The sequence below is a fragment of the Oncorhynchus keta genome, chromosome 18 (assembly GCF_023373465.1).
Source record: "Oncorhynchus keta strain PuntledgeMale-10-30-2019 chromosome 18, Oket_V2, whole genome shotgun sequence".
Taxonomy (NCBI): domain Eukaryota; kingdom Metazoa; phylum Chordata; class Actinopteri; order Salmoniformes; family Salmonidae; genus Oncorhynchus; species Oncorhynchus keta.
In genome coordinates, this window is record NC_068438.1 from 2,214,148 (window position 1) to 2,241,598 (window position 27,451).

Here is a 27,451-nt window from a genome sequence, read left to right on the forward strand (position 1 = left end):
CCTGTTTCAGACTGTTTTATTTAGTTTGGTGCCTAATGAACAAGACCAGGGGTGTCTGAAATGACACCATTTTGGCTAGTTGCCAAAATACTACACTATGTTGGGAACAGGGAGTCATTTCAGCTTCACCCCGGGTTCCACTGACAAAAGAGATGCTCCCTCTCCTTCCAAGAACACACATGTTCAGGAGAAAAATCAATCCATATGCACTTGAAATGTATCCTCGCTCTCTCTCTCTCCCACTCAATCACATAAAACACATGCACACATATTCGACACGGATTAAGAAATCGAGAAGTTTTGTTAATTTTCTGATGTACATATTCGGCCCTAAACTGATATTACTAAGAGCTAAAAGGATGTAGCATTATTCCAAGATGGCTGCCCACATGGGGTTAACAGTTAGAGGGTACAGCACCCCCACCTTCACAAGATGGACTATCCTCCTTGACTATAAGTGAACTAAACCAGCTCCAACTATTATGATGAGGAAGGTTGGGAGTGGGGAGGCCGGAGCAGTTTGAGTATACAGAGTGCACGCACAATTGACATTCCATTTGGACAGAGTTTGTACTCCATGTAGCCTAAAACCTGCCTGCTTCAGGACAATAGACTAGAGTATGTCACTTTGAACTGCCGGGCCGAGCTAAATGGCAAACAAAACACAAACGGTGGTGTGGGGGAGCAGAGAGGATGATGGGAAAGCAGCCAGTAAAACTCAGTTCTCACTCTGAGGATGATGATTGGCAGTCGGGAAATAGAGAGTGGGGGGCTTTAGGTTATTGGGGTTGAAGTCAATTGATAACTTGGCATGTCTGTCATAGTTGGCGTAATGGGCAAGTTGCCTGGGGTGGTAGGTTTTGGAAAGTCCTTCCTGTCCCTCACAGGTAGCCCTCCTTGCGGAACTGTTCCTGCAAGATATCCCGGTACTCGTCAAAGCCCCCCTCCACTCGCCTCACGTTCCCGTGCTCACAGACCCACAGCTCTCTGCACACCATCCGGATCAGACGCTCGTCGTGAGAGACAAGGACCACCCCACCCTGAGGAGAGGATAGAGTTTTAAAAAGGGGCATATATGCACATTAAAACTTCCAAGTGTTCAAGTGCTATCACTTCCATTGATTGTTAGCCAAATTAAGCTTGTAGTGGCTGTTTAAAGAAAACCGATTTCAGGGATAAGTTTTCTCCAGATTTAGTCTATTGATTAACATTGTGAGCTAAATAAAGACATTTTCTCAGCAACTTCTAGTTTAATTAACAAGCTTACTTTGAATTTGTTGAGCGCCTTCGCTAGCGCCTCGATCGTTTCCATGTCCAGGTGATTGGTCGGCTCGTCAAGGATATAGAAGTTTGGGCTGAGAGAGAAAACGTGAGTAAGAGACAAATTATAGCTGCAAGCAGCAATGAAACAGGATGCTGGTTTATGAGCAGGCTGAAAGAGACAGCTGCATTGAAGCATTATACATCCTTGTACATGTAACAATTCAAAATACTGTGCAAGTGTTCACTAAATACACTGCTCAAAAAAATAAAGGGAACACTAAAATAACACATCCTAGATCTGAATGAATGAAATATTCTTATTAAATAACTTTTTTCTTTACATAGTTGAATGTGCTGACAACAAAATCACACAGAAATCATCAATGGAAATCAAATTTATCAACCCATAGAGGTCTTGATTTGGAGTCACACTCATAATTAAAGTGGAAAATCACACTACAGGCTGATCAAACTTTGATGTAATGTCCTTAAAACAAGTCAAAATGAGGCTCAGTAGTGTGTGTCGCCTCCACGTGCCTGTTTGACCTCCCTACAACGCCTGGGCATGCTCCTGATGAGGTGGCAGATGGTCTCCTGAGGGATCTCCTCCCAGAACTGGACTAAAGCATCTGCCAACTCCTGGACAGTCGGCGGTGCAACGTGGCGTTGGTGGATGGAGCGAAACATGATGTCCCAGATGTGCTCAATTGGATTCAGGTCTGGGGAACGGGCGGGTCAGTCCATTGCATCAATGCCTTCCTCTTGCAGGAACTGCTGACACACTCCAGCCACATGAGGTCTAGCATTGTCTTGCATTAGGAGGAACCCAGGGCCAACCGCACCAGCATATGGTCTCACAAGGCGTCTGAGGATCTCATCTCTGTACCTAATGGAAGTCAGGCTACCTCTGGCGAGCACATGGAGGGCCACTCCACACCATGACTGACCCATCACCAAACCGGTCATGCTGGAGGATGTTGCAGGCAACAGAACGTTCTCCACGGCATCTCCAGACTGTCACATGTGCTCAGTGTGAACCTGCTTTCATCTGTGAAGAGCACAGGGCGCCAGTGGCGAATTTGCTAATCTTGGTTTTCTCTGGCAAATGCCAAACGTCCTGCATGGTGTTGGGCTGTAAGCACAACCCCCACCTGAGGAAGTCGGGCCGTCTTACCACCCTCATGGAGTCTGTTTCTGACCGTTTGAGCAGACACATTTGTGGCCTGCTGGAGGTCATTTTGCAGGGCTCTGGCAGTGCACCTCCTGCTCCTCCTTGCACAAAGGCGGAGGTAGCGGTCCTGCTGCTGGGTTGTTGCCCTCCTACGGCCTCCTCTACATCTCCTGATGTAATGGCCTGTCTCCTGGTAGCGCCTCCATGCTCTGGACACTACGCTGACAGACACAGCAAACCTTCTTGCCACAGCTCGCATTGATGTCCCATCCTGGATGAGCTGCACTACCTGGGCCACTTGTGTGGGTTGTAAGACTCCGTCTCATGCTTGAGTGAAAGCACCGCCAGCATTCAAAAGTGACCAAAACATCAGCCAGGAAGTATAGGAACTGAGAAGTGGTCTGTGGTTATCACCTGCAGAACCACTCCTTTATTGGGGGTCCTTGCTAATTGCCTATAATTTCCACCTGTTGTCTATTCCATTTGCACAACAGCACGTGAAATTTATTGTCAATCAGTGTTGCTTCCTAAGTGGACAGTTTGATTGCACAGAAGTGTGATTGACTTGGAGTTACATTGTGTCGTTTAAGTGTTCCCTTTATTTTTTGAGCAGTGTAATAATAATAAATTATTTATAGCATCATGAAATGACTGACGTAGCAATTATTTCTTTGCAAACTTTTTTGGGACTAACAAATGCCGTAATCGCCAAATCTCTTGACCTTCTTTGAAGAATCTTGTTTTAGCATAAATGCTAGCTGTTGGAGGTTTTTATATTAACACCTGTTTTGAAATACACCTTCCTACTAGAGTCGTCAAGAGCCTTAATCAGTTTAAAGGTGATACAGCGAAGACAAGTTATTCATTTTTTTTAATTTTTTTTTACAAAGTTGCCATTTTCTCTTCCATCTTTTGACATATTGCTTTTTTCAAACTTTGTAAAGACATACATTGAGTTTTGAGTCAAGTCAACCGGATATATGGTTCATGAGAAGATTTGATTTAAAAAATCCAACATGTTGGAAAATTCAATATGGCGGACTTCATGGGTCCTTGAAGCAAATTTCGTTCCTTATGAGAAACACTGATATACCAAATTCTGTGGTTATATGTCAAACGGGGTGGTGGGGCTGAGCATTAGACTCTGAATACTTAATACAACGCCACCTAGTAGTAGTGGTTTTGATATACATTGATACCGCCAAAGTCTACATTTTTTTGACCAATCGGGCATTGAGCTATTCCAACAATATTATTAGGGGTGCTTCACTGCCAGCAACCCTAATAATAAATTCTGCGGCGGATTATAACCATCTCATCAATAGGATCTTGACACTTCTCAAAATGAATAGCGTTCTCTCATGTCCTCCCTCTCCAGTTCTGTTCCTAGTGTTATCACTTCTCAAAATGAATAGCGTTCTCGTGTCCTCCCTCTCCAGTTCTGTTCCTAGTGTTATCACTTCTCTAAATGAATAGCGTTTCTCGTGTCCTCTCTCTCCAGTTCTGTTCCTAGTGTTATCACTTCTCTAAATGAAGTGTTCTCATGTCCTCTCTCTCCAGTTCTGTTCCTAGTGTTACCACTTCTCTAAATGAATAGTGTTCTCATGTCCTCTCTCTCCAGTTCTGTTCCTAGTGTTACCACTTCTCTAAATGAAGTGTTCTCATGTCCTCTCTCTCCAGTTCTGTTCCTAGTGTTATCACTTCTCTAAATGAATAGTGTTCTCATGTCCTCTCTCTCCAGTTCTGTTCCTAGTGTTATCAGGGCAGTATATTTCTTATTTACAAGGTAAGTTGGTTGAAAACAAGTTCTCATGTACAGCAACGACCCGTGGATGAGTTACAGGGGAGAGGAGAGGTTGAACAAGCCAACTAGAAGCTGGGGATGATAATTAGGTGGCCGTGGTGGTATGAGGGGCCATTAGGGAATTTAAGCCGGACACCGGGTTTATCACCACAACTCTTGCAACAACTACCATGGGTTCTTGAAAAGGCCACAGAGACGGATTAGCATCAGAAGGATAGAGAAATGTAATCCCATTATTAGACATCATGGTCAAGTTGTATACTGCTTGTACAAGGACGTTTTTTCAACTCAACTAAAACCAATTCACTACCATAAAATTACCATCTGACATTGTGAGAAATCATATGTGAAATATTGCAGTCATGAAGTGTAATAATGAAAAGGCATTACCAAGGCATGGTCATCTGAGCGAAGGCCACCCGGCTCTTCTGCCCTCCTGACAGACTGGCCACCGGCCGAGTTGCCAGCTCACCGGTTATCCCATAGCCACCCAGTTGGTGCCTGTACTCCTCCTCGTTACGACCTGGGAGGGAGGGACGAGGAGAGAGCGAGAGAGAGAAAAGGGGTTACAAATTAAAGATTGCAGGGTATAGATGGGTTGGTTGTTAAGCAACATTGGCCCAAACAGACAGGGTTGGTTTAGATTGTTGTCAGCACGTAAAATAGATTTAGTCTCCAATGTTTATTGAAAACAAATACATTTGCTCACTTCTCTCAAATACATCTTTACAGTTGTTGGTTAGCTAGCTAGCAAATTTGAGTCATATTAGCATATAGTGACAGTCAAAACACCTCAAGAACAAGATAAAACTAGCTGAAAAGAGCTACCTACGATTCCTCACGACAGCTTTTATGTCATTTTTGCGAGCTATCTGGCCATCCAGAATCACAACACACTGCCTTTTACACCATTGAAGCGTGTGCATTGTCTTTGTGACGTTGTCAGCTATGCCATCTACAGGGATCCGTAACAACCACCAGGGTCGTGTTCATTAGGGTAGGCAACAAAAAAACAGGGCATTTCTTATTGGACCAAGTCCAGGTAGTCATGTTCCAATCAGTTTCCTTTGCATTTGGTGCCTAATGAACACAAGCCCAGGCTTTGATAGTAATAAGTATTTGTATGTTTTGGTGGTGGTGGTCACCTGGGAATTTGTTGAGTAGCAGCTCAATTGAACACACATTGAGGTCCAGTTGATCCACGTGGTGCTGACTGAAATAACCGATCTTCAGGTTCCTGAGCGAGAAAGGGAAATAAAGCTGTTGTTTACTTCCCTGCACGCACACCCACTGAGACACACACTAGCAGCAGAGGAACATGGCTGACGTCAAGCATGGAACCTCACCGATGGGCATGTCTGATGCCGTTGACAGGCGTTAACTCTCCCATCAGTAGCTTGAGCATGGTGGATTTACCCGCCCCGTTCTCACCCACCTGAGAGCGAGAGAAAGAGAGAGAGAGAGAGAGAGAGAGAGAGATCGACTGTAGGTACTACTTTAGCAGTTGGAAGGTTGCACAGAGCATTGTCTGTGGAAGTGTTTCACAGATTTAAAGTACAGTATTAAAGGATGCACAATATATCAGTGACCCGATGTGGGGGCGAAGATATGTTCTTGCTAGCCTTATGAACATAGAAACTTGTTTGCAGTTCAGATCTGTGCTAGAATGGTTAAAAATAGCCATAAAATAAAAAAAAATTCTGAATCAGTCGATATTGCAAAGAAAATATTGGCATCAACCCAGAATGATCACATCTGTGCACCCCTAACTATTAGCAGTGCATGTGATTTAGAACTAGTCATCAGGATTGAGAGCAGTGTGATTAATACGTACGATGCAGATGCGAGACTCCAGGTCTGCAGACACAGACAGCTGTGTGAAGAGGCGCTGGTCAGTGTTATAGTAGAACTCCACCTCATCCAACTGGAGCACCGGGGGAGACAGCTTCTCAAAGTTATCAGGGAACCTGTGGACAGACGCACGTACGCACGCACGTACGCACGTTAGCGCTCAGATTAATATGAGAATTGAAACCTGACTTCATTCGGGAAAGGAGGAGCGGTCTCTTACTTTAAGGTGACTTCGGTTTCCTTCTCCAGAGGTTTGAGTTCAGGCCTGCAGGAGACAAGAGAAGAGTAGTGAGGGAATGGAAGACAACAATAGATATTCTTTACAATGACCATTACCTGTGCACAGGCAAACAAACACGCAGAGGTCATCATGCATTGGCAAGACGGAAGTTATCCTTTACAATGAATTGGACTTTCAGGCTGTAATTCCCAAGGGAGCACGACATGAGAGAAAGCAGGGTGGGGCGCATGTTATCTTATTTTGAAATAGATGGTTACTCACAGTTTTTCTAAGAGCTTCAGTTTGCTCTGCACCTGTGCCGCTCTGTTGGCGTTGTATCTGAACCGGTCGATAAACACCTGGCACACAGAGGGAGGGGATCAATCCACAATTATAATGTAGACACTATAATATATATTCTAATAGGCATATCAAGATCTAAAATAAACAAACACTAATCAGCAAAGATAAATGCTGAGAAAGTGCATTGTTATTACACTTGCCATAGGGCTTTTAGTTTGTCTGTATGTACGCAGGACGGTGTGTTTAAGCCAGTGTGTGGGCTCCTAACCTGGATGTGCTCTCTGTACTGAAACTGGGCCTCGTACTCCCTCTGCTGGTTCTTCAGGCGGTCCTCTTTGGTCTTGACAAAGTTCTCGTAGTCGCCGCGGTAACTCTCCAGCCGCTGCGAGTGCAGGTGGATGATGTCAGTCACCACGGCGTTGAGGAAGTTCCGGTCGTGGGACACCACCAGGATGGTGGTCTGCCAGGTCTGTGGGGGGCGGAGGAGTTAAACAGGCCATATGGAAGTTGAACTTGTTGCTCATGCTTTATCTCTCCATCCTCCCAATGGAGGATTCGTTCACTTCAATTCACTGAAAATAAGTGGTATAAGAAATTATGGTGGTAACTCCACCTAACCAATACCTCCACCAATCCAATGTAGGTTTGTAGGAAGTATTGAACGAGTGCACACACTTTCATAAGTGGTGAAAGCAAACAATCCATTTGAAGCTAACTATGTATGCGTCACTGACGGGTGTGCCCCTCCTGCCAATTAAGCAGAGCCTCTTTTTGTTGTTGCCGGACCCATTTTTGGCTCAAGAGCACCCCCAGAGGCAGAAGTTGACAGCAAATCAGAATTACCCACCCCAATCTAGCAATGCAAACTTCCATTTGTTCCTATTCTTCACACTTCTCCCTGAAATGTCCAGTCATTCAGAACCCTTGCCTTGGACTGGTGTAAGAAATATGACGGAAAGCCCCTCTAGTCCACGCTTGCCCATGCTTTCACCAATCCAATGCTTTTAAATACTGTAGTAAGAATGTGCACACTTTGGGGAGAAGGGAACCCGATTGGATTTGGCATGCAATGTTAAGTGTGTCGGTAAGCAGGAGTAACCTACCTGCAGGTAATTCTCCAGCCAAAGAATGGCTCGGACATCCAACATGTTGGTGGGCTCTGAGAAACAAACAGACAGAAAGACAGAGACAGTCAGTCAAAGGGGCATTTTGCACTGACTAGTGGACACCGTCAAACTGTTCAAAGATACTCAATACAAAAATACTTAATGTGGTTTAATCACTCACCGTCAAGTAACAAAAGATCAGGCCTAAAAAAAGGAATGAAAAATACACACATTATTTGGAGAGTTGAAGCTAGCCTTTAGCAGAGCCACATTTGTCTTCATAAACTGTCTGCTGAATTGATGGTCTATAAATTGAGATTCAGGAAACAGCTCATAAGAGTTATAAATGTACATCAATATTGTAATATCTCTGTCCTTGTATTTTAATTGGGTAGAATGTCCTTTGGATAAAAGAAGTGACAAGGAGAAACTCACTTGGCAAAGAGAGCTCTAGCCAGAGCTAATCTCATCCTCCAGCCTCCAGAAAACTCCCTGTGAAGAGAACACAGAGAGATCAGTTAATCACATTTGTTCTATGTTGCTCTGTCTGTATGCTATGTCTTGCTTGTCCTATGTTGCTATGTCTATGGTGCTATTGTCTATATTGTAATTGTTTTTAATAACCTGCCCAGGGACTGCGGTTGAAAATTAGCCGGCTGGCTAAAACCGGCACTTTTACTGAAACGTTGATTAATGTGCACTGTCCCTGTAAAAATAAAATAAACTAAACTAAACTAAACATCCGCGTGCGCGCACACACGCACACACACACACACACACACACACACACACTAACTTACTTGGTTGTCTGCGTTTGCATTTTAGGAGAAAAACCTAAACCACATAGGATGATTGAAGCTCTGTGTAAAAGAGAGAGAAACATCAATCAATCATCTCATTAAATCAGAAAATGATACACCCTGGCTACAATTCTACTGCATAGTCATCGGTTTTAGAAACACCATTGACAATATGTATGAATATAAATGAACTGCTAATAGTGATGCACAGATACTTTCCTTGCAAAAAACAAAACGATAGTTAATGAAGACAAATGTGGCCTTCTGTTGAATTGATGGTCTATACATTCGCCTATAAATTGAGAAATTCCTTACAAAAAAACCCCGGTACCGATATTTTCTTAGCCAAACCCACCCAATACCGATATTTTCCTTGACAAAAACGCACCCCACCGATAACGATATTTTCACTGACAAAAACCCCTCCGATACCAATATTTAACATTTTTGCAGCCTTTTAAGCGTTCCAGTAGTTAAATAGTTAACACACATGGACACAGTGGTCTAAGGCCCTGCATTTCGGTGCAAGAGGCGTCACTACAGTACCTGGTTCGGATCCAGGCTGTATCACATCCAGCCATGACCGATTGGCCCAGCGTCGTCCGGGCCGTCATTGTAAATAAGAATTTGTACAGCTTTGACAGTGCTACTGTATCTTTTTTGACATGCAAAGATTCAAACGGTGTTCCACAGTATGTCGTGAAGCTAATAGCAGTGACGCTATTACTGTAGGTAGGGTGACATCTGAAAAATAGCACACTTGGTAGTGTGTACCGGCGCTCATTCAGTCGGCGAAAGCAGACATCACCCACGACAGGGAACGAACGGTTGATTGTCAAGGGCAACGAAGTCCATTATCTTGGCATTAATGGATTTCGCCTGAGTTGTCTCGCTGAATTGTTCACACTCTTTCAAATGACTGCTGGACTTGTTGACTGCTTAATCCACACAGCAGACATTTTGTGGGCTAGGTATGGAATACTATGTGGTAGTGGTGGAGTAGGGGTTTGAGGACACACAGTGTGTTGTGAAATCTGTAAATGTATTATAATGTTTTATAATTGTATAAACTTCCTTAATGTTGCTCGACCCCAGGAAAGCTGCTGCTTTGCATTGTGGGCTGTGTAGCGCAAAATTTGACGTGGCGTTATTACGTCACGTTATATAGGTACGCACGGTAGCTTTGACATCGATTTTTAACATGGCTGTTAAACTTGTCATCTGCCAATACCGATGTTGGCATTTTTAGCTAATATTGTACGATTCCGATATGTTCAGCGATATATCGTGCATCCCTAACTAATGTAACAAACACAGATATATTATATACAGACATGTTAAGTGTGGCTCTTTACCGGGCAGGTGCCTTGTCTGCTTCAATCTCCTCCAGTTTAGCATAGATCTCCGACAGTCGAACAGTTTCCATTCCTTCAGCACTAACATGGAATAGAATAAACTGCGAGTTAAGTGACTATTGCAGTTTCAAATCTAAAATTCCTGCAACAATAACATTTAAGTCTGCCAGGATTGACTCCTTCCAATATGAGCCCTCCGTTGCCAACTTCGGGGAGAATTTGGGCAAGTAAGACTGACGTACGTTCCGTTGGCTATGCGCGCATTGAGCAGGCGTTCCTCTGTCAGGAGACCCTCCCGGACCGTGTCGCTCTCCAGCACGCTCTGAAGTGCCCCTGTGTCGTCTCCAGCGACCTCCTGCTCCACGTGCAGGATTGTGATGTGGGCAGGGACACGCAGGCTGCGGCTCGCCAGCATCTTTAGCAGCGTGGTCTTCCCCAGGCCGTTGCGGCCAATCAGGCCATAGCGGCGACCTGTTGACAGAGACAGCTCCGCCCCCTGCAGCAAAGACCTGGAAATACAGAGCGAGAGAGAGACAAGTTGCTTGCATATTGCTTTATGGTAGAGACTAAGAAGTGTCTCTCGCCTACTCTTTGTCTCTCTAGTATTAAGAAATTACATAAAATTGTAATTACACAGTAATAACTTGATTTACTCAGTTTGTGATTTATTAAACAAGCACTGCTACTCACCATTTTATATCAGGTAGTTGTGTTGAATTCTTAAGTCATTTGCAGAAAGTAGCGACCATAACCACAACAATGCCTTTTACATGCAAGGTAAATACCAGTGGAAACGGTGTCCAGCTAACAACATTGCATGATGCTAATTAGAATGAATCACCTGCTCCAGTGCTGGATACAGTAGGAGAAAGCGTAAGTATGGTTTCATCCCAAATGGCACCTTATTCCCTATATGGCGCACTACTATACTTTTGGCCCTTGTCAAAAGAAGTGCACTTAATAGGGATGGGGTTAAACCCTCACCTCTCGCCAAACGACACATCAAAGTTCTCGATGCGAATATCGTAGCTGCGATTCTTCCCGGACAAGTCGACGCGACTGTCTTTCTTGCTACTGGCCTGGCTGGCTGATGCCTCCTCCAGTACCCTGAGACAAACAGAGACAGAGGGGATAAGGACAGAGTGAGACAGACACAGAGGGACACGAAGAGATAGAAGTACAGAGAGCAAATACAGAAGAAGGTGTAAGAGGGAGAGAGAGGTGAAACATCAGTCTGACAGTATTACCAAACTTCATCACACATTGATGAATGGAAAAGTGTATTTTGCAATCGCAATACCAAACCAATGATCAGTGGTGTAAAGTACTTAAGTGAACATACTTTCAAGTACTACTTAAACCATTTTTTGGGGGGGCATCTGTACTTTATTTACACACACACATATATATACACATATACACATATATACGCACACACACACACACACATACATACATACATACACATATATATATATATATATATATATATAGTACCAGTCAAAAGTTGACACACCTACTCAATCGAGGGTTTTTATTTGTACTATTTTATACATTGTAGAATAATAGTGAAGACATCAAAACTATGAACTAACATGTGGAATCATGTAGAAACCAAAACAATATTAAACCAATCAAAACAGTTTATATTCTTCAAAGTAGCCTCTCTTTTCCTTGATGACAGCTTTGCACTCTTGGCATTCCCTCAACCAGCTTCACGAGTTCATCACCTGGAATGCATTTCAATTAACAGGTGTGCCTTGTTAAAAGTTACTTTGCGGAATTTCTTTCCTTTTTAATGGGTTTGAGCCAAATCAGTTGTGTTGTGACAAGGTAGGGGCGGTATACAAAAAAATGACCTTATTTGGTAAAAGACCAAGTCCATATTATGGCAAAAACAGCCCAAATAAGCAAAGAGAAACAGCAGTCCATCATTACTTTAAGACATGAAGGTCAGTCAATGCAGAAAATGTCAAGAACTTTGAAAGAGCAGACTCAAACCATCAAGCGCTATGATGAAACCGGCTCTCATGAGGACCGCCACAGGAAAGGAAGACCCAGAGTTCATTAGAGTTACCAGCCCTTGAAATTGCAGCCCAAATAAATGCGTCAGAGTGTTCAAGTAACAGACACATCTCAACATCAACTGCGTGTCCTCATCAACTCATGCATTAACTCATGCTCTGGAACGCGGAATCCCAAAGACATGGTAAATCTTCCAGAGGCCCATCCTCAGTAGAACACACACAGATGAGCATTCTAACAACCCCTTATTCTGTTTCATAAAACAACCGTTAGATGCAATAACAGCATTATAACAATCTTGTCATTTCCACAATATGATTCCAAATTTGAGATTTCTGGTTCCAGCCGGCGTGTCTTTGCGAGACGCTGAGTAGGTGAATGGATGATCTCCGCATGTGTAGGCACGGAGGTGGTGGTGTGGGGGCTTTGCTGGTGACTGTCAGTGATTTATTTAGAATTCAAGGCACACTTAACCAGCATGGCTACCACAGCATTCTGCAGTGATACGCCATCCCATCTGGTTTACGCTTGGTGGGACTATAATTTGATTTTTTTAACAGGACAATGACCCAACACACCTCCAGGCTGTGTAAGGGCTATTTGACCAAGGAGGAGTGATGGAGTGCTGCATCAGATGGCCACAATCACCCAACCTCAACCAATTGAGATGGTTTGGGAGGAGTTGGACTGTAGAGTGAAGGAAAAGCAGCAAACAAGTGCTCAGCATATGCTGGAACTCCTTCAAGACTATTGGAAAAGCATTCCAGGTGAAGCTGGTTCAGAAAATGCTAAGAGTGTGAAACGCTGTCAAGGCAAAGAGTAGCTACTTTGAAGAATCTAAAATATATTTTGAATGAGTAGGTGTGTCCAAACTTGACTGGTATTGAACATACATTTTTTTGTACATTCCACAAAAAAAAAAAACGTATACATACGAACGACAACTTACAGACACATACAATGACTACATATCTTCTGCCTAGACCCGCATGTTCACCCCCCCATCCCTATTGCCTGCATTATCCTGTCACTTGGCCTTAAATTATACCAACTTGTTTTTCCTCAGGCTATTTCAATATTTCAATAAGAAATCCTTAGATGTTTTCCACTGTGTCAATGATGGCGGATTGATTGACGTCTACGTTTTTAGTAACCTTATTTTTTTCTTCTCAGTGATGAGAAAAGAATCGTGCATCTCACTACCTCCCCTGTATGTAATGTCTTGAAATATGCAGACAGATGGATTAAAAGTACATTTACACTAATATTTCTAGCTCCGCTCACAACTTTCAAACTTAATAGCATTCCCAGATAGCATGGATTATTGACTTATTATGAGTCTTACTATAGACAGGACTCTGCTGTTGTGCTGTAGAATGTGAACTATGTCTCGTATAATATATTCTATACATTAGTTTATACTAAAATCATTTAGTTAGTTATGCTCCAACTTCCACTCCATTTTGTACTAACATCAGTTCTTTTTAAATCTTGGTTCCAATCATTTACATTTTTTTCTAATAGGTTGTCAGTTGGATATTCTCCCTGCAAGGTTTAGTATATCTTCCCTATCCTATGAACATCCTTTACTTACTCATAAGATTCCCTCAAGGTTGTTCTGATGTCCAAAAGATTGCAAATCGAAATTGTGTTGCAATTTAAGTTTCATTGTATTCCAAACTATCTACACTGAACAAAAATATTTTAAAAAACAGCATGCAACAATTTCAAACATTTTACTGAATTAGAATTGATAAGGAAATCAGTCATTTGAAATAAATTCATTAGGCCGTGATCTATGGATTTAACATGACTAGGCAAGGGCACAGCCACGGGTGGGTCTGGGAGGGCATAGGCCCACCCACTGGGGAGCCAGCACCAACCAATCAGAATACATTTTTCCCCACAAAAGGGCTTTATAACAGAGAGAAATACTCCTCAGAACCCCCACCCTATCCCACCGGTGAAGAAGCCTGATGTAGAGATCGTGTGCTGGCATGGTTACATGTGGTCTGCAGTTGTGAGTCCGGTTGGACATCATGTAAAATACTCTGAAACGATGTTGGAGGCAGCTTATGGTAGAAAAATGAACATTAAATTATCTGGCAACAGCCCTGGAGGACATCCCTGCAGTCAGCATGCCAATCGCACACTCCCTCAAAACTTGAGACATCTGTGGCATTGTATTGTGTGACAAAAATGCACATTTAAGGGAGCCCTTTTATTGTCCCGGCACAAGATGCACCCGTGTAATGATCATGTTTAATCAGCTTCTTGATATGCCACAACTGTCAGATGGATTATCTTGGTGTAATGCTCACTAACAGGGATGTAAACAAATTTGTACGCAAAATAAAGAAATAAACTTTTGGAAAATATTTCTGAGATGAATTCTCAGCTCATGCAACCAACACTTTACATATTGCTTTTATATTTTTGTTGAGTTCAAAATTACTTTTGACATTTTGTCATGGAAAAAAATGTATTTCCTGTTACAAAGTCATTTACGGTTTCCATTCCTTTGGTTTTCCATGTGAACAAATTTAAAAATGGATGAATTCTGAAAAGCTATCCAAGGATTATGCCATAATGTTCTGATTCTGGTTCTTGTAAAATATATTTCATTTGCTTCCATATTGTTATAATATTCTTAATTAAGGAGTTGTTACTGTTCTTTATCCTTTTTATATATTTCACAACTTTTACTTTATTACATTCCCAAAGACAATAATGTACTTTTTACGGCATACGTTTTCCCTGACACCCGAAAGTACCTGTTACATGTTGAATGCAAAGCAGGACAAGAAAATGGTCCAACTCACACTTCTCAAGAGAACATCCCTGGTGATCCCTACCGCCTCTGATCTGGAGGACTCACTAAACAGAGAACATCCCTGGTCATCCCTACCGCCTCTGATCTGGAGGACTCACTAAACAGAGAACATCCCTGGTCATCCCTACCGCCTCTGATCTGGAGGACTCAATAAACAGAGAACATCCCTGGTCATCCCTACCGCCTCTGATCTGGCAGACTTACGAAACACAAATGATTCATTTGTAAATGGTGTCTGAGTGTTGGTGTATCCCTGTCTATCTGTAAAAATAAAAGAATGTGCCATCTGGTTTGCTTAATATAAAGGAATTTAACATATCTACTTTTACTTTTGATACTTAAGTATATTTAAAAGCAAATACTTTTAGTCAAGTTGTATTTTACTGGGTGACTTTTACTTGAGTCATTTTCTATTAAGATATCTTTACTTCTACTCCAGTATGACAATTGGGTACTTTTTCCACCATTGCCAATGATAAACTGTTTGCATAGTCTTCGGGTATAGATGAAAAGCATATGAAACTCACAGTGGATTAGTCGTTTTTTGCGAATCCCGTTCATTCCTTCTCCCTTGTTTTTGCTTCAGCTTGGCTTCGGCCTTCTCTAGCTTCCTCGCGTCCACAGTCTGAGGTGGTGTGTGTGTGGAAGAAGACAAAGTGGATGAAGTTGACAGGAGAATAACATAGCTACAGGGCTGACTTGAACCTTCGACAAAAAACATAATACACAAGAAGCTACAATGCAACAAATATTATTCTAAAATACTTTACTGTATTCTGGCCCCTCTTCATCATCCAGATCCCTTGGACATCGTTAGTGACAGATACTGAGGCGAGAAAGACAGAAGGAGTGGAATGAGACGCAACAATAAGTCAGGGAGGATATTAAAAAGACATGGGAGAGGGGGTAGGAAGGGTAGAGAAAATAGGAAGTACTAGCAGTAGTGGACGGGAAAGATGTATAATAAAAAATAAAATATATATTTTTTAAAAGGCTAAAAACAGAATACATGTCAACAGGCTATCAAAATTAATATCAAACATTGACCGTAAAGCTAACATAGAGGAATACCTAAGTCCCCCTGCAGACAAGGGACTCACCACACTCTGCAGATATCTGAGACAACCGCACCGGAGCGTCGAGCAGCACTTGCTTTGAAGCGGCATGGCCGTTACTCCTGATGGAAAAGACAAGTATATTTTTGATGAGTCAGCAAGCGGAAATACATAAAATATTAGCTTTTGGTGTGTGACAATTAGTCTTTGTGTTGTACATTGGTTGTGAAAGAGGTCTCTGGGTCCAATCTCCACCCGGCACAGCCAAAGGAGGACTGGTCACCCCTCATAGCCTGGCTCCTCTCTAGGTTTCTTCCTAGGTTCTGGCCTTTCTAGGGAGTTTGTCCTTGCCACCGTGCTTCTACACCTGCATTGCTTGCCGTTTGGGGTTTTATGCTGGGTTTCTGTACAGCACTTTGAGATATCAGCTGATGTAAGAAGGGCTTAATAAATACTTTTTTTTTTATCAGTGGTAAGGTTGTGTGTGTGTGTGTTGCACTTACAGTTTAAGAGTGTTGAACATCTGCTGACAGATGTCCCGAATGTCATCCTCGTTTTTACAGTCAGCCGACGACCCCTGCAACAGCCCTCCAATCGCATCATACACCTCCTCTCCATCCTCAAACTCCACCCCTCCACAGTCCAACACACCTATCACAGAGGAATGCCACAGGCTAGAAATCAGAGGAGCATTTAGAAGGGTGCAGCTTTTAGAGCCTTCAGATAGAGAAATGCTAATCAGGCCCTCTGACATGTAGAATAAGGAAACACGTTGGTTCTATTCATTCATTCATTCCCCAATTTCGTGGTATCCAATTGGTAGTTACAGTCTTCTCTCATTGCTGCAACTCCCAAATGAACTTGGGAGAGGCGAAGGTCGAGAGCCATGCGTCCTCCGAAACATGACCCTGCCAAGCCGTACTGCTTCTTGACACAATGACAGCTTAACCCGGAAGCCAGCCACACCAATGTGTCTGGGGAAACACTGTACATCTGGCGACCGTGTCAGCGTGCATGCGCCCGGCACGCCACAGGAGTCGCTAGTGTGCGATGGAACAAGGACATCCCTGCCGACCAAACCCTCCCCTAACCAGGATGATGCAGGGCCAATTGTGCGCCACCCCATGGGTCTCGCCAGTCGCGACAGAGCCTGGACTCAAACCAGGATATCTAGTGGCACAACTAGCAACTGCGATGCAGTGTCTTCGACCACTGCACCACTTCATGAGATTTCTAACTGCAAATTTCAGCTACTGAACATGGCTCAGGATCAATCTTACCTGTAGATTCTCAGACAAAGTAACACACTGAGGGACACTACGCAACATGTTATCATGAAGCAGTCTTGTAAGCAGCTATACTTAGCCTGGTTCCAGATCTGTTTGTGCTCTTGACAACTCCATGCGCTGGTGTACAAAGATTTTTGGTGTCCATTACTGGGGGTTACAGGAAAGCCCCACACAAACCAATGGCATAGATTTTTCACCTCAAGTTCAGTGGGGCAAAAAAGTATTTAGTCAGCCACCAATTGTACAAGTTCTCCCACTTAAAAAGATGAGGCCTGTAATTTTCATCATAGGTACACTTCAACTATGACAGACAAATGAGAAAAACAAATCCAGAAGAATCACATTGTAGGATTTTTAATGAATTTATTTGCAAATTATGGTGGAAAATAAGTACTTGGTCAATAACAAAAGTTTGTTATATACCCTTTGTTGGCAATGAAAGAGGTCAAACGTTTTCTGTAAGTCTTCACAAGGTTTTCACACACTGTTGCTGGTATTTTGTCCCATTCCTCCATGCAGATCTCCTCTAGAGCAGTGATGTTTTGGGGCTGTTGCTGGGCAACACGGACTTTCAACTCCCTCCAAAGATTTTCTATGAGGTTGAGATCTGGAGACTGGCTAGACCACTCCAGGAACTAGAAATGCTTCTTACGAAGCCACTCCTTCGTTGCCCGGGCGGTGTGTTTGGGATCATTGTCATGCTGAAAGACCCAGCCACGTTTCATCTTCAATGCCCTTGCTGATGGAAGGAGGTTTTCACTCAAAATCTCATGATACATGGCCCCATTCATTCTTTCTTTTACACGGATCAGTCGTCCTGGTCCCTTTGCAGAAAAAAAGCCCCAAAGCATGATGTTTCCACCCCCATGCTTCACAGTAGGTATGGTGTTCTTTGGATGCAACTCAGCATTCTTTGTCCTCCAAACACAACGAGTTGAATTTTTACCAAAAAGTTATATTTTGGTTTCATCTGACCATATGACATTCTCCCAATCTTCCTCTGGATCATCCAAATGTTCTCTAGCAAACTTCAGACGGGCACATACTGGCTTAAGCAGGGGGACACGTCTGGAACTGCAGGATTTGAGTGCCTGGCGGCGTAGTGTGTTACTGATGGTATGCTTTGTTACTTTGGTCCCAGCTCTCTGCAGGTTATTCACTAGGTCCCCCCGTGTGGTTCTGGGATTTTTGCTCACCGTTCTTGTGATCATTTGACCCCATGGGGTGAGATCTTGCGTGGAGCCCCAGATCGAGGGAGATTATCAGTGGGCTTGTATGTCTTCCATTTCCTAATAATTGCTCCCACAGTTGATTTCTTCAAACCAAGCTGCTTACCTATTGCAGATTCAGTCTTCCCAGCCTGGTGCAGGTCTACAATTTTGTTTCTGGTGTCCTTTGACAGCTCTTTGATCTTGGCCATAGTAGTTTGGAGTGTGACTGTTTGAGTTTGTGGACAGGTGTCTTTTATACCGATAACAAGTTCAAACAGGTGCCATTAATACAGGTAACGAGTAGAGGACAGAGGAGCCTCTTAAAGAAGAAGTTACAGGTCGGTGAGAGCCAGAAATCTTGCTTATTTGTAGGTGACCAAATACTTATTTTCCACCATAATCTGCTAATAAATTCATTAAAAATCCTACAAAGTGATTTCTGGATTTTTTTTCCTTCTCATTTTGTCTGTCATAGTTGAAGTGTACCTATGATGAAAATTACAGGCCTCTCTCATCTTTTTAAAAGTGGGAGAAGTTGCACAATTGGTGGCAGACTAAATACTTTTTTGCCCCACTATGTTAGAAATGTCCGTTTCTGGAAAAAGGCATTTCTAAGATGCTTCTTCTTTCTCAATTCGGTGAAAAGGGTGTCACCAAAAACAGGTTAGTTAAATTCATGGTGGCAGTTTCTATGGTTATATCACATATAGCATTGGCTTGCGTAACTTCTAACTTCCTTCATACTGTACAAAGAGACACAAAAATGGTATCCACAAGTAGGGCCCTATGAGTTCCGTGATGCGGAAAATGAAGACGGAATCGCGGAATTTGGTCATAAAAATGGAATCAACAGTAAAACGTGGAATATTGAAGAATTTTCCATAATTACGCTGAAATGTATTAATAATCACAAGTAGGCCTAATTATTGTCGTAACCAGCCAAGTCGCCAAAAAAACGGAAATTCAACCCTAACCCCTAAATTCAGAGCAGAGCAATACCCAAAGGAATATCATGAGTCAGGGATAAGCTGTTAGGCAAATTGTCAACATACTAATGATTGGAGGCGTAAAAATCCTTGTGAGGACTACTTAAAGCCTAAAGCCCATGTGAAGAACAAGGAAAAGCACCGTGTTAAAACCACCATTACCAGTGTAATGAGCATCAGCAGATTCAAGACGATCATTTATTCGGTACTTTGTGACTGTGTGCGCCGAGTCTGACATCCCCTTAGAAAAGCTTTTCAAACAGGGAGGAGCGTTGCCCGAAAATCACAGCAGCCTCCGTCAAACTCACCTGCCCCGTATGTTTGACCGACATATGACTGCCGTTCGACAGAAGATCAGCGGGAAGAAGTTTGCGGTGGTTGTTGACGAGACAACAGATGCAAAGGGATTGCAGCGTTCTAAACATTGTCATTGGTGAGTTGAACTTAACCTATTAATATACAGTTGCAATAACCTACATTTACATTCTGCAATGTGAATTGTCCACATGCAAATTGTGTTATTCCAAACGATGAGCTTCCGTGGTGAAATATAGCGATGCATTCTGTCAGCAGCAGTCTGCCTCTCCATCTAGCTAACTATCGCTGTATCTATATTGTGTTAATACTTAATTTAAATAACACTTATTTAGTCACAATATTATTTTAGGTTAAAACATAAAGTTGTTCCTTATCTTTCATTGCAGGTGTTGAAAACCAGTACTTTCTGGCAGATGTCATTTTCATGGACAGATGCAACTACTCAATGTTCTCCCAAGCAACACTAGCCTCCCTCCACAGCAACGATCTGAATCTGAATGATGTCTGGGAAGTGGTCACAGATAATGTCTCCTACTGCCTGAAGACATACAATGAGGTTCTGATAGGAGTGATGCCCAACAGTGTCCATGTAACCTGTCTCTGCCATGTCATCAATCTGGTGGGTGAGACCTGGCAGCGCTACAAATACTTCTCTGAAGTTGCATCTCTTGTGACATGGATGAGATCTGTCTCCTTCAAGAAGCCTGCCAGAAAGAGAAGATAGGTGAGCTTCCTCATTATGAAGGAGTTTGTGCAGGCCAAGGCTCCTCCTGAAGCAGTGACCTCCAGATGGAATAGCTGGTTTGAGGCAGTGAAGTACCATTCAGAGCATGTTCATCTGTAGAGTTTTTGTTGGCAGAAAAGTCATCATCCCAGGCAGTTACAAACATCCTCAGCCAGCTGGAAAGGCCCTCACTGACAAGATAACCTTCCTCTCGGACGGCTGCTCCAAACTGAAGACAGCTCTGTCAATCCTGTAAGGAACCCACCGTCCCACAGCAGTGTCTGCTTACAATGTCATGGAGGATCTGGGCTCTTACCTAGTGAATGGAACGGAAAAAACATGTGGGTATGGAGCCAAGACAGATGAGCTATTGAGAAAGATGGGGATTGGAGAGAGGAGGGAGGTGCTTGACCATCTCCATGATGCATTCCACTTGGCCTTCAAAGTTGTCAAAGCACTGGGACATACATCCAGCCAGAGAGGTCTACAGGCTGGCTAGGGTGTTCGATCCTAGGCAGGCTCCAGCCATGGAAAAGCAGATTGAAGTCTACACACAACTGAAACCCATGGCAAGCCCTTCAACAGAGCTCAGTGAAGAATGGATTGCCTATCAGCACTGTGTCCAGGGAGACCTCATATGCTTTGGAGCTTGCTGATTACTGGAGGGGCCTGAGTGCAAGATTCCCAACAGCTGCAGAAGTTGAAGTGCCCTACAGTCAGCTCAGTCGACTGTGAGGAGTTTCAGCAAATACAAGACTCTACTCAGAGACAAGCGAGGCTCTCACCGAGCTCAACACAAAGTGGCTGACAATCATGTACTTCAATAGAGATGTCTGTGATAGATGGAAATGGACAGACATAGGAGCTCATAAGATAGTCCCATAGAGTTTGCCTATTGCTGCATTATTTCCTAGATTCTTGCATGAATCTTTCTTTAATTGTAAATGAAACACTTATGTGAAGCACTTTATGTTACAAAAACAATGAATGCAAGTTACACAAGTGTAACTCTTGGTTTTGCCTATTTCTTGCTGCGTTGTTTCCTAGATTCTTGCATTACTTTTTTCATTTATAATGAAACACTTAGTAGAACTCTGTATTGAAGCACTTGCCTTGATAAAAAGAATAGTGCAATGTATTGCATCATTACACATTTGCTGTTATATCTTATTCAATGTTTGCTTTTTTATTTATTCACATTATTAGACACACTATCTGATGATCAAATGTGCGTAAATCACAGAAATCAGAAAAAAATAACAAAAAAAAAGGTCATTTCGGGGGAAAAAAGGAGTTCATAGGGCCCTAATAAAGGGCCTTACTGACAAAATCCTGAATAATCCCTTTAAACCACATTAGGAGCCGTTTTGGGTGTAGTTACCCTTTAACCATGAAGAGTCTATGCCTGAGGGGTTCAACTAAGCAATATAGAATTGTTTTATGGTCATACGAAGGTTATTTTTGCTATTTCATTTGGAATTTTAAGACCCCTTATAGTATCAAAAATATCTATATTTTAACTCCTTATTTTTGGCACTAAACAGTCCCTTATATACACTTCCATTAACTTTTTCAACTGGTACCGGGGACTTTGAAATGAGCAAAACAACCGACATGTACATTTTTGTGTGAGTCTCACCTTTGCACAGAATGGTCATATTAGTGTGTAATCCAAACTATACGGACGCTACAGACAGAAGTTGGCAGATCGGCTGTACCGACTTCAGATGAGTTCCAAGACGCTCCAGACGATTTTGTGAGAATACTGATTTTAATGATGTTTCATGGTCTGACAAACACCACTCTAGCTCTGCGAAATAGGCAGATGCAGTGAATTGAGACGCAGCCAATGCAACAAAAAAAAGACAAGACTACATTACCAAAAGTATTTGGACACCTGCCCGTCAAATCTCTCATTCCATTAATATGGAGTTAGTCCACCCTTTGCTGATATAACAGCCTGCAAATGTTCTGGGAATGCTTTCCGTTTGCCACAAAGTCCCGTCATTGGAACTAAGGGGCCTAGCCCAAACCATGAAAATAAGCCCCTGACCATTATTCGTCCTCCACCAAACTTTACAGTTGGCACTATGTATTCGGACAAGTAGTGTTCTCCTGGCATCCGCCAATCCCAGATTTGTCCAGTGAACTGCCAGATGGTGAAGCGTGATTCATCACTCCAGAGTACTCGTTTCCACTGTTCCAACGTCCAATCGAACTTTACACCACAAATGCCGACACTTGGCATTGCGCATGGTGATCTTAGGCTTGTGTGCAGCTACTCGGCCATTGCTCCCGAAGAACAGTTGTTGTGCCGATGTTGCTTCCAGAAGCAGTTTGGAACTAGTGAGTGTTGCAACCGAGGACACAACTCGGTGGTCCCGTTCTATAAGCGTGTGGCCTATCACTTCTTGGATGAGCAGTTGTTGCTTCTAAACGTTTCCACTTAACAATAACAGCACTTACAGTTTACTTACAGTTTACTGATTAGAAATTGGACTAAATTACTTATTGGAAAGGTGGTATCCTTTGACGGTGCCACGTTGAAAGTCACCGAGCTTGTCAGTAAAGCCATTCTACTGCCAATGTTTGTCTATGGAGATTGCATGGCTGTGTGCTCAATTTTATACACCTGTAGGCAACGGGTGTGGCTGAAATAGCCAAATACACCACTTTGAAGGGGTGTCCACGTACACAGAGCATTCGGAAAGTATTCAGATACGTTAGACTTAAATTAAATTCCTCAATCTACACACAAAACCACATAATGACACTGCAAACAGAGGTTTAGAAATGTGTTCAAATTCATTAAACACACAAATCTGAAAACGTTTTTTACATAACTATTCAGACCCTTTGCTATGAGACTAATTGAGCTCAGGTGCAACCTGTTTCCATTGATCCTCCTTGAGACGTTTCTACAACTTTATTGAAGTCCACCTGTGGTAAATTCAATTGATTATTTGGAAAGGCACACACCTGTCTATATAAGATCCCACAGTTGACGTGAAAGTTAGAGCAAAAACCAAGCCATGCGTCGAAGGAATTGTACGTAGAGCTCCGAGACTGGATTGTGTCGATGCACAGATATGGGGAAGGGCACCAAAAAAATTCTGCAGCATTTAAGGTCCCCAAGAACACAATGGCCTCCATCATTCTTAAATGGAAGACGTTTGGAACCACCAAGACTCTTCCTAGAGCTGGCCTCCTGACCTGCCTGAACAAACTGGGGAGAAGGGCCTTGGTCAGGGAGGTGACAAAGAACCCAATGGTCACTCTGACAGAGCTCTAGAGTTCCTCTACGGAGATGGGAGAACCTTCCAGAAAGACAACCATCTCTGCAGCACTCCCAATTAGATGTTTATGGTAGAGTGGCCAGACGGAAGCCACTCAACAGTAAAAGACACATGACAGCCCACTTGGAGTTTGCCAAAAGGTAAGAAACAGGTTTCTCTGGTCTTATGAAACCAAGATTAAACTCTATGGCCTGAATGCCAACATCACATCTGGAGGAGACCAAGCACCGTCCCTATGGTGAAGCGTAGTGGTTGCAGCATCATGCCGTGGGGATGTTTTCCAGAGCCCGGACTTCAACCCGATCAAACATCTCTGGAGAGACCTGAAAATAGCTGTGCAGCGACACTCCCCATCCAACCTGACCAAGCTTGAGGATCTGCAGAGAAGAATGGGAGAAACTCCCCAAATACAGGTGTGCCAAGCTTGTAGCTTCATACCCAAGAAGAATAGAAGCTGTAATTGCTGCCAAAGGTGCTTCAACAATACGCTGGGTTAAGGGTCTGAATACTTATGTAAATGTGATATTTTTGTTTTTACTTTGTCATTATGGGGTATTGTGTGTAGATTGATGAAGGGCCTCTGTCATAACCGCCATTTGGAGCCAGCGACCAGATTTTTGGATTAAGCATTAATTGGCTTTTAGTCTAAATTAGTTCACTGAGATACGGGCATATTTATTTTTATTTCAACCTTTATTTTTAACTAGGCAAGTCAGTTAAGGACAAATTCTTATTTTACAATGACGGCCTACCCCGGCCAACCCCTCCCCCAACCCGGATGACGCTGGGCCAATTTAACGCCCTATTGGAATCTCGACCGCGGACGAGACACAGCCCGGGATTGAACCAGGAACGGTTGTGACACCTCTAGCATTGAGATCCAGTGCATTAGACCGCTGCACCACTGGGAGACACCACTCGAAAGTTTGGAAGTGTAAGTGTATACTCGTCAGACGTCATGATACTTTATCAGTGTCCATCAAATTTGAGGGTTGAGGGTGTGTCTTAAGTGTTTGGACCACACACCATGACGTCTGACGAGTATTCACTTGTTGGGCAAGGGGCGAGGAATTTATTTTTTAAATGGACCGCCCTTGCCAGGACATTTGTCACTGTTAATCCTGCGATGATTGTGTTTACAGCCACCGGTAGCTTGTGTGCTTTATATGCACTCAAATATGATTGCATGTCTAATTACACTGCTCAAAAAAATAAAGGGAACACTTAAACAACACAATGTAACTCCTAGTCAATCACACTTCTGTGAAATCAAAATGTCCACTTAGGAAGCAACACTGACAATACATTTCACATGCTGTTGTGCAAATGGAATAGACAACAGGTAGAAATTATAGGCATTTAGCAAGACACCCCCAATAAAGGAGTGGTTCATGCAGGTAGTGACCACAGACCACTTCTCAGTTCCTGGCTGATGTTTTGGTCACTTTTGAATGCTGGCGGTGCTTTCACTCTAGTGGTAGCATGAGATGGAGTCTAAAACCCACACAAGTGGCTCAGGTAGTGCAGCTCATCCAGGAAGGCACATCAATGCGTGATGTGGCAAGAAGGTTTGCTGTGTCTGTCAGCGTAGTGTCCAGAGCATGGAGGCGCTACCAGGAGACAGGCCAGTACATCAGGAGACGTGGAGGAGGCCAACAACCCAGCAGGACCGCTACCTCCGCCTTTGTGCAAGGAGGAGCACTGCCAGAGCCCTGCAAAATGACCTCCAGCAGGCCACAAATGTGCATGTGTCTGTTCAAACGGTCAGAAACAGACTCCATGAGGGTGGTATGAGGGCCCAACGTCCACAGGTGGGGGTTGTGCTTACAGCCCAACACCGTGCAGGACGTTGGGCATTTGCCAGAGAACACCAAGATTGGCAAATTTGCCACGGGCGCCCTGTGCTCTTCACAGATGAAAGCAGGTTCACACTGAGCACATGTGACAGACGTGACAGTCTGGAGACGCCGTGGAGAACGTTTGGCTGCCTGCAACATCCTCCAGCATGACCTGTTTGGCGGTGGGTCAGTCATGGTGTGGGGTGGCATTTCTTTGGGGGGCCGCACAGCCCTCCATGTGCTCGCCAGAGGTAGCCTGACTGCCATTAGGTACCGAGATGAGATCCTCAGACCCCTTGTGAGACCATATGCTGGTGCGGTTGGCCCTGGGTTCCTCCTAATGCAAGACAATGCTAGATCTCATGTGGCTGGAGTGTGTCACCAGTTCCTGCAAGAGGAAGGCATTGATGCTATGGACTGGCCCGTCCGTTCCCCAGACCTGAATCCAATTGAGCACATCTGGGACATTATGTCTCGCTCCATCCACCAACTGTACAGGAGTTGACGGATGCTTTAGTCCAGGTCTGGGAGGAGATCCCTCAGGAGACCATCCGCCACCTCATCAGGAGCATGCCCAGGCGTTGTAGGGAGGTCATACAGACACGTGGAGGCCACACACACTACTGAGCCTCATTTTGACTTGTTTTAAGGACATTACATCAAAGTTTGATCAGCCTGTAGTGTGGTTTTCCACTTTAATTTTGTGTGACTCCAAATCCAGACCTCTATGGGTTGATAAATTTGATTTCCATTGATCATTTTTGTGTGATTTTGTTGTCAGCACATTCAACTATGTAAAGAAATAAGTAGTTAATAAGAATATTTCATTCATTCAGATCTAGGATGTGTTATTTTAGTGTTCCCTTTATTTTTTTGAGCAGTGTATATTAACTATATAATTATTAATATGCCTACTGTATGATAGCTAGCAAATTAATTAGCTAACTAAAGTTAGCCTGCCTCGTTACTTCTGAAGAAGGAAAAACTTTTATTTCCACAATTTCCAAAAGCTAACCAAACATGACTTTTATGGGACTTTTGTGCATTAGTTGCACAATTTCTAACTTATTTACATTAGTTTTTACTTACACTTGTAAGTTGACTACATGTTGAGGTTTTATGTTTTGGCAGAATTTTCTTAGCGGATGTACAATCATGGCGAATTGAATTATGGGGCGTTTTAGGCCCTGAAGTGAACATGATTGTACACTCGCAAACTCCATTAAAAACGAGGGCTGAGCGGCTTACTTTGCATGCTTCCCTTGCTTGGCTAATCATTTGGACCGACGACATATGGCCGAGGGGATACCCCCAAGGGCTGATGGTTTAGGGCTGTCTACTTTGAGTGTGAAACGCAGTCCGGGTTCATATCCAATCCCCCAACCTCCCAATACACTGATAAATTACGCGTTCACTTCCCTGAGCCCACCCCTCTCCTTGTTCAGGTTTAGGCTGAGGTTGTTTTAACTCCCGTTTTGTTTTGCGACTTTGGGCCCATGAAAAATCGCAATATTACTAGTCCATTTAATTATTATTATTGCATGCCGGTAAACGTACACATTTTGTTGGCTATTAATTGAAGGCAATAAATTGGCTAGCCTAGCTCATCTGGTTAGTGGTTCAAATAGGCCGATTATTAGCTAACTACCGGCATGTTACGTGTAGGCTAACGTTAGATAGTCCCCCCCCTTGACTGTGCCTCAATGCTGTGTGGTACGGCTATGCTAGCTAACGTTACTTCGCGTGGCAAAGAAGTCGTCCGCCACTCGTCAAGCCCCGTGGCATTTTAAAGTGTACGGGATCTACACACCATCTCCATTAATTTACAGTCTCTTACCCGTGATATATTCGAACACTTCGGTGTCAATTTCGGGAAACTCGCTCTTCAGAATATCCACGTATGTCGCCATGATACACCGGCTCTTCCACAAGAACAGCGCATGTGCACACAATGTGCGTCAAGGCATGTCCGCAAACTATGCATTGTGGGTATTGTAGTATTT

General features: G+C 43.3%; 1 protein-coding gene across 1 annotated transcript; it reads right to left on the minus strand.

Moving 5' to 3' along the window:
- Positions 1–27,451, minus strand: LOC118397039 (ATP-binding cassette sub-family F member 3-like). Its single transcript, XM_035791446.2, has 21 exons — positions 27,286–27,451; positions 16,290–16,437; positions 15,832–15,908; positions 15,502–15,557; positions 15,259–15,356; positions 10,858–10,980; positions 10,116–10,382; positions 9,874–9,954; positions 8,519–8,578; positions 8,154–8,210; positions 7,900–7,922; positions 7,716–7,771; positions 6,881–7,081; positions 6,592–6,668; positions 6,310–6,354; positions 6,073–6,205; positions 5,585–5,673; positions 5,384–5,475; positions 4,629–4,761; positions 1,268–1,355; positions 1–1,040 (listed from the first exon to the last, which is right to left on the minus strand). Exons 1-21 carry the CDS (start codon positions 27,356–27,358, stop codon positions 882–884), a joined length of 2,136 nt encoding a protein of 711 aa, XP_035647339.1. The 5' UTR covers positions 27,359–27,451; the 3' UTR covers positions 1–881.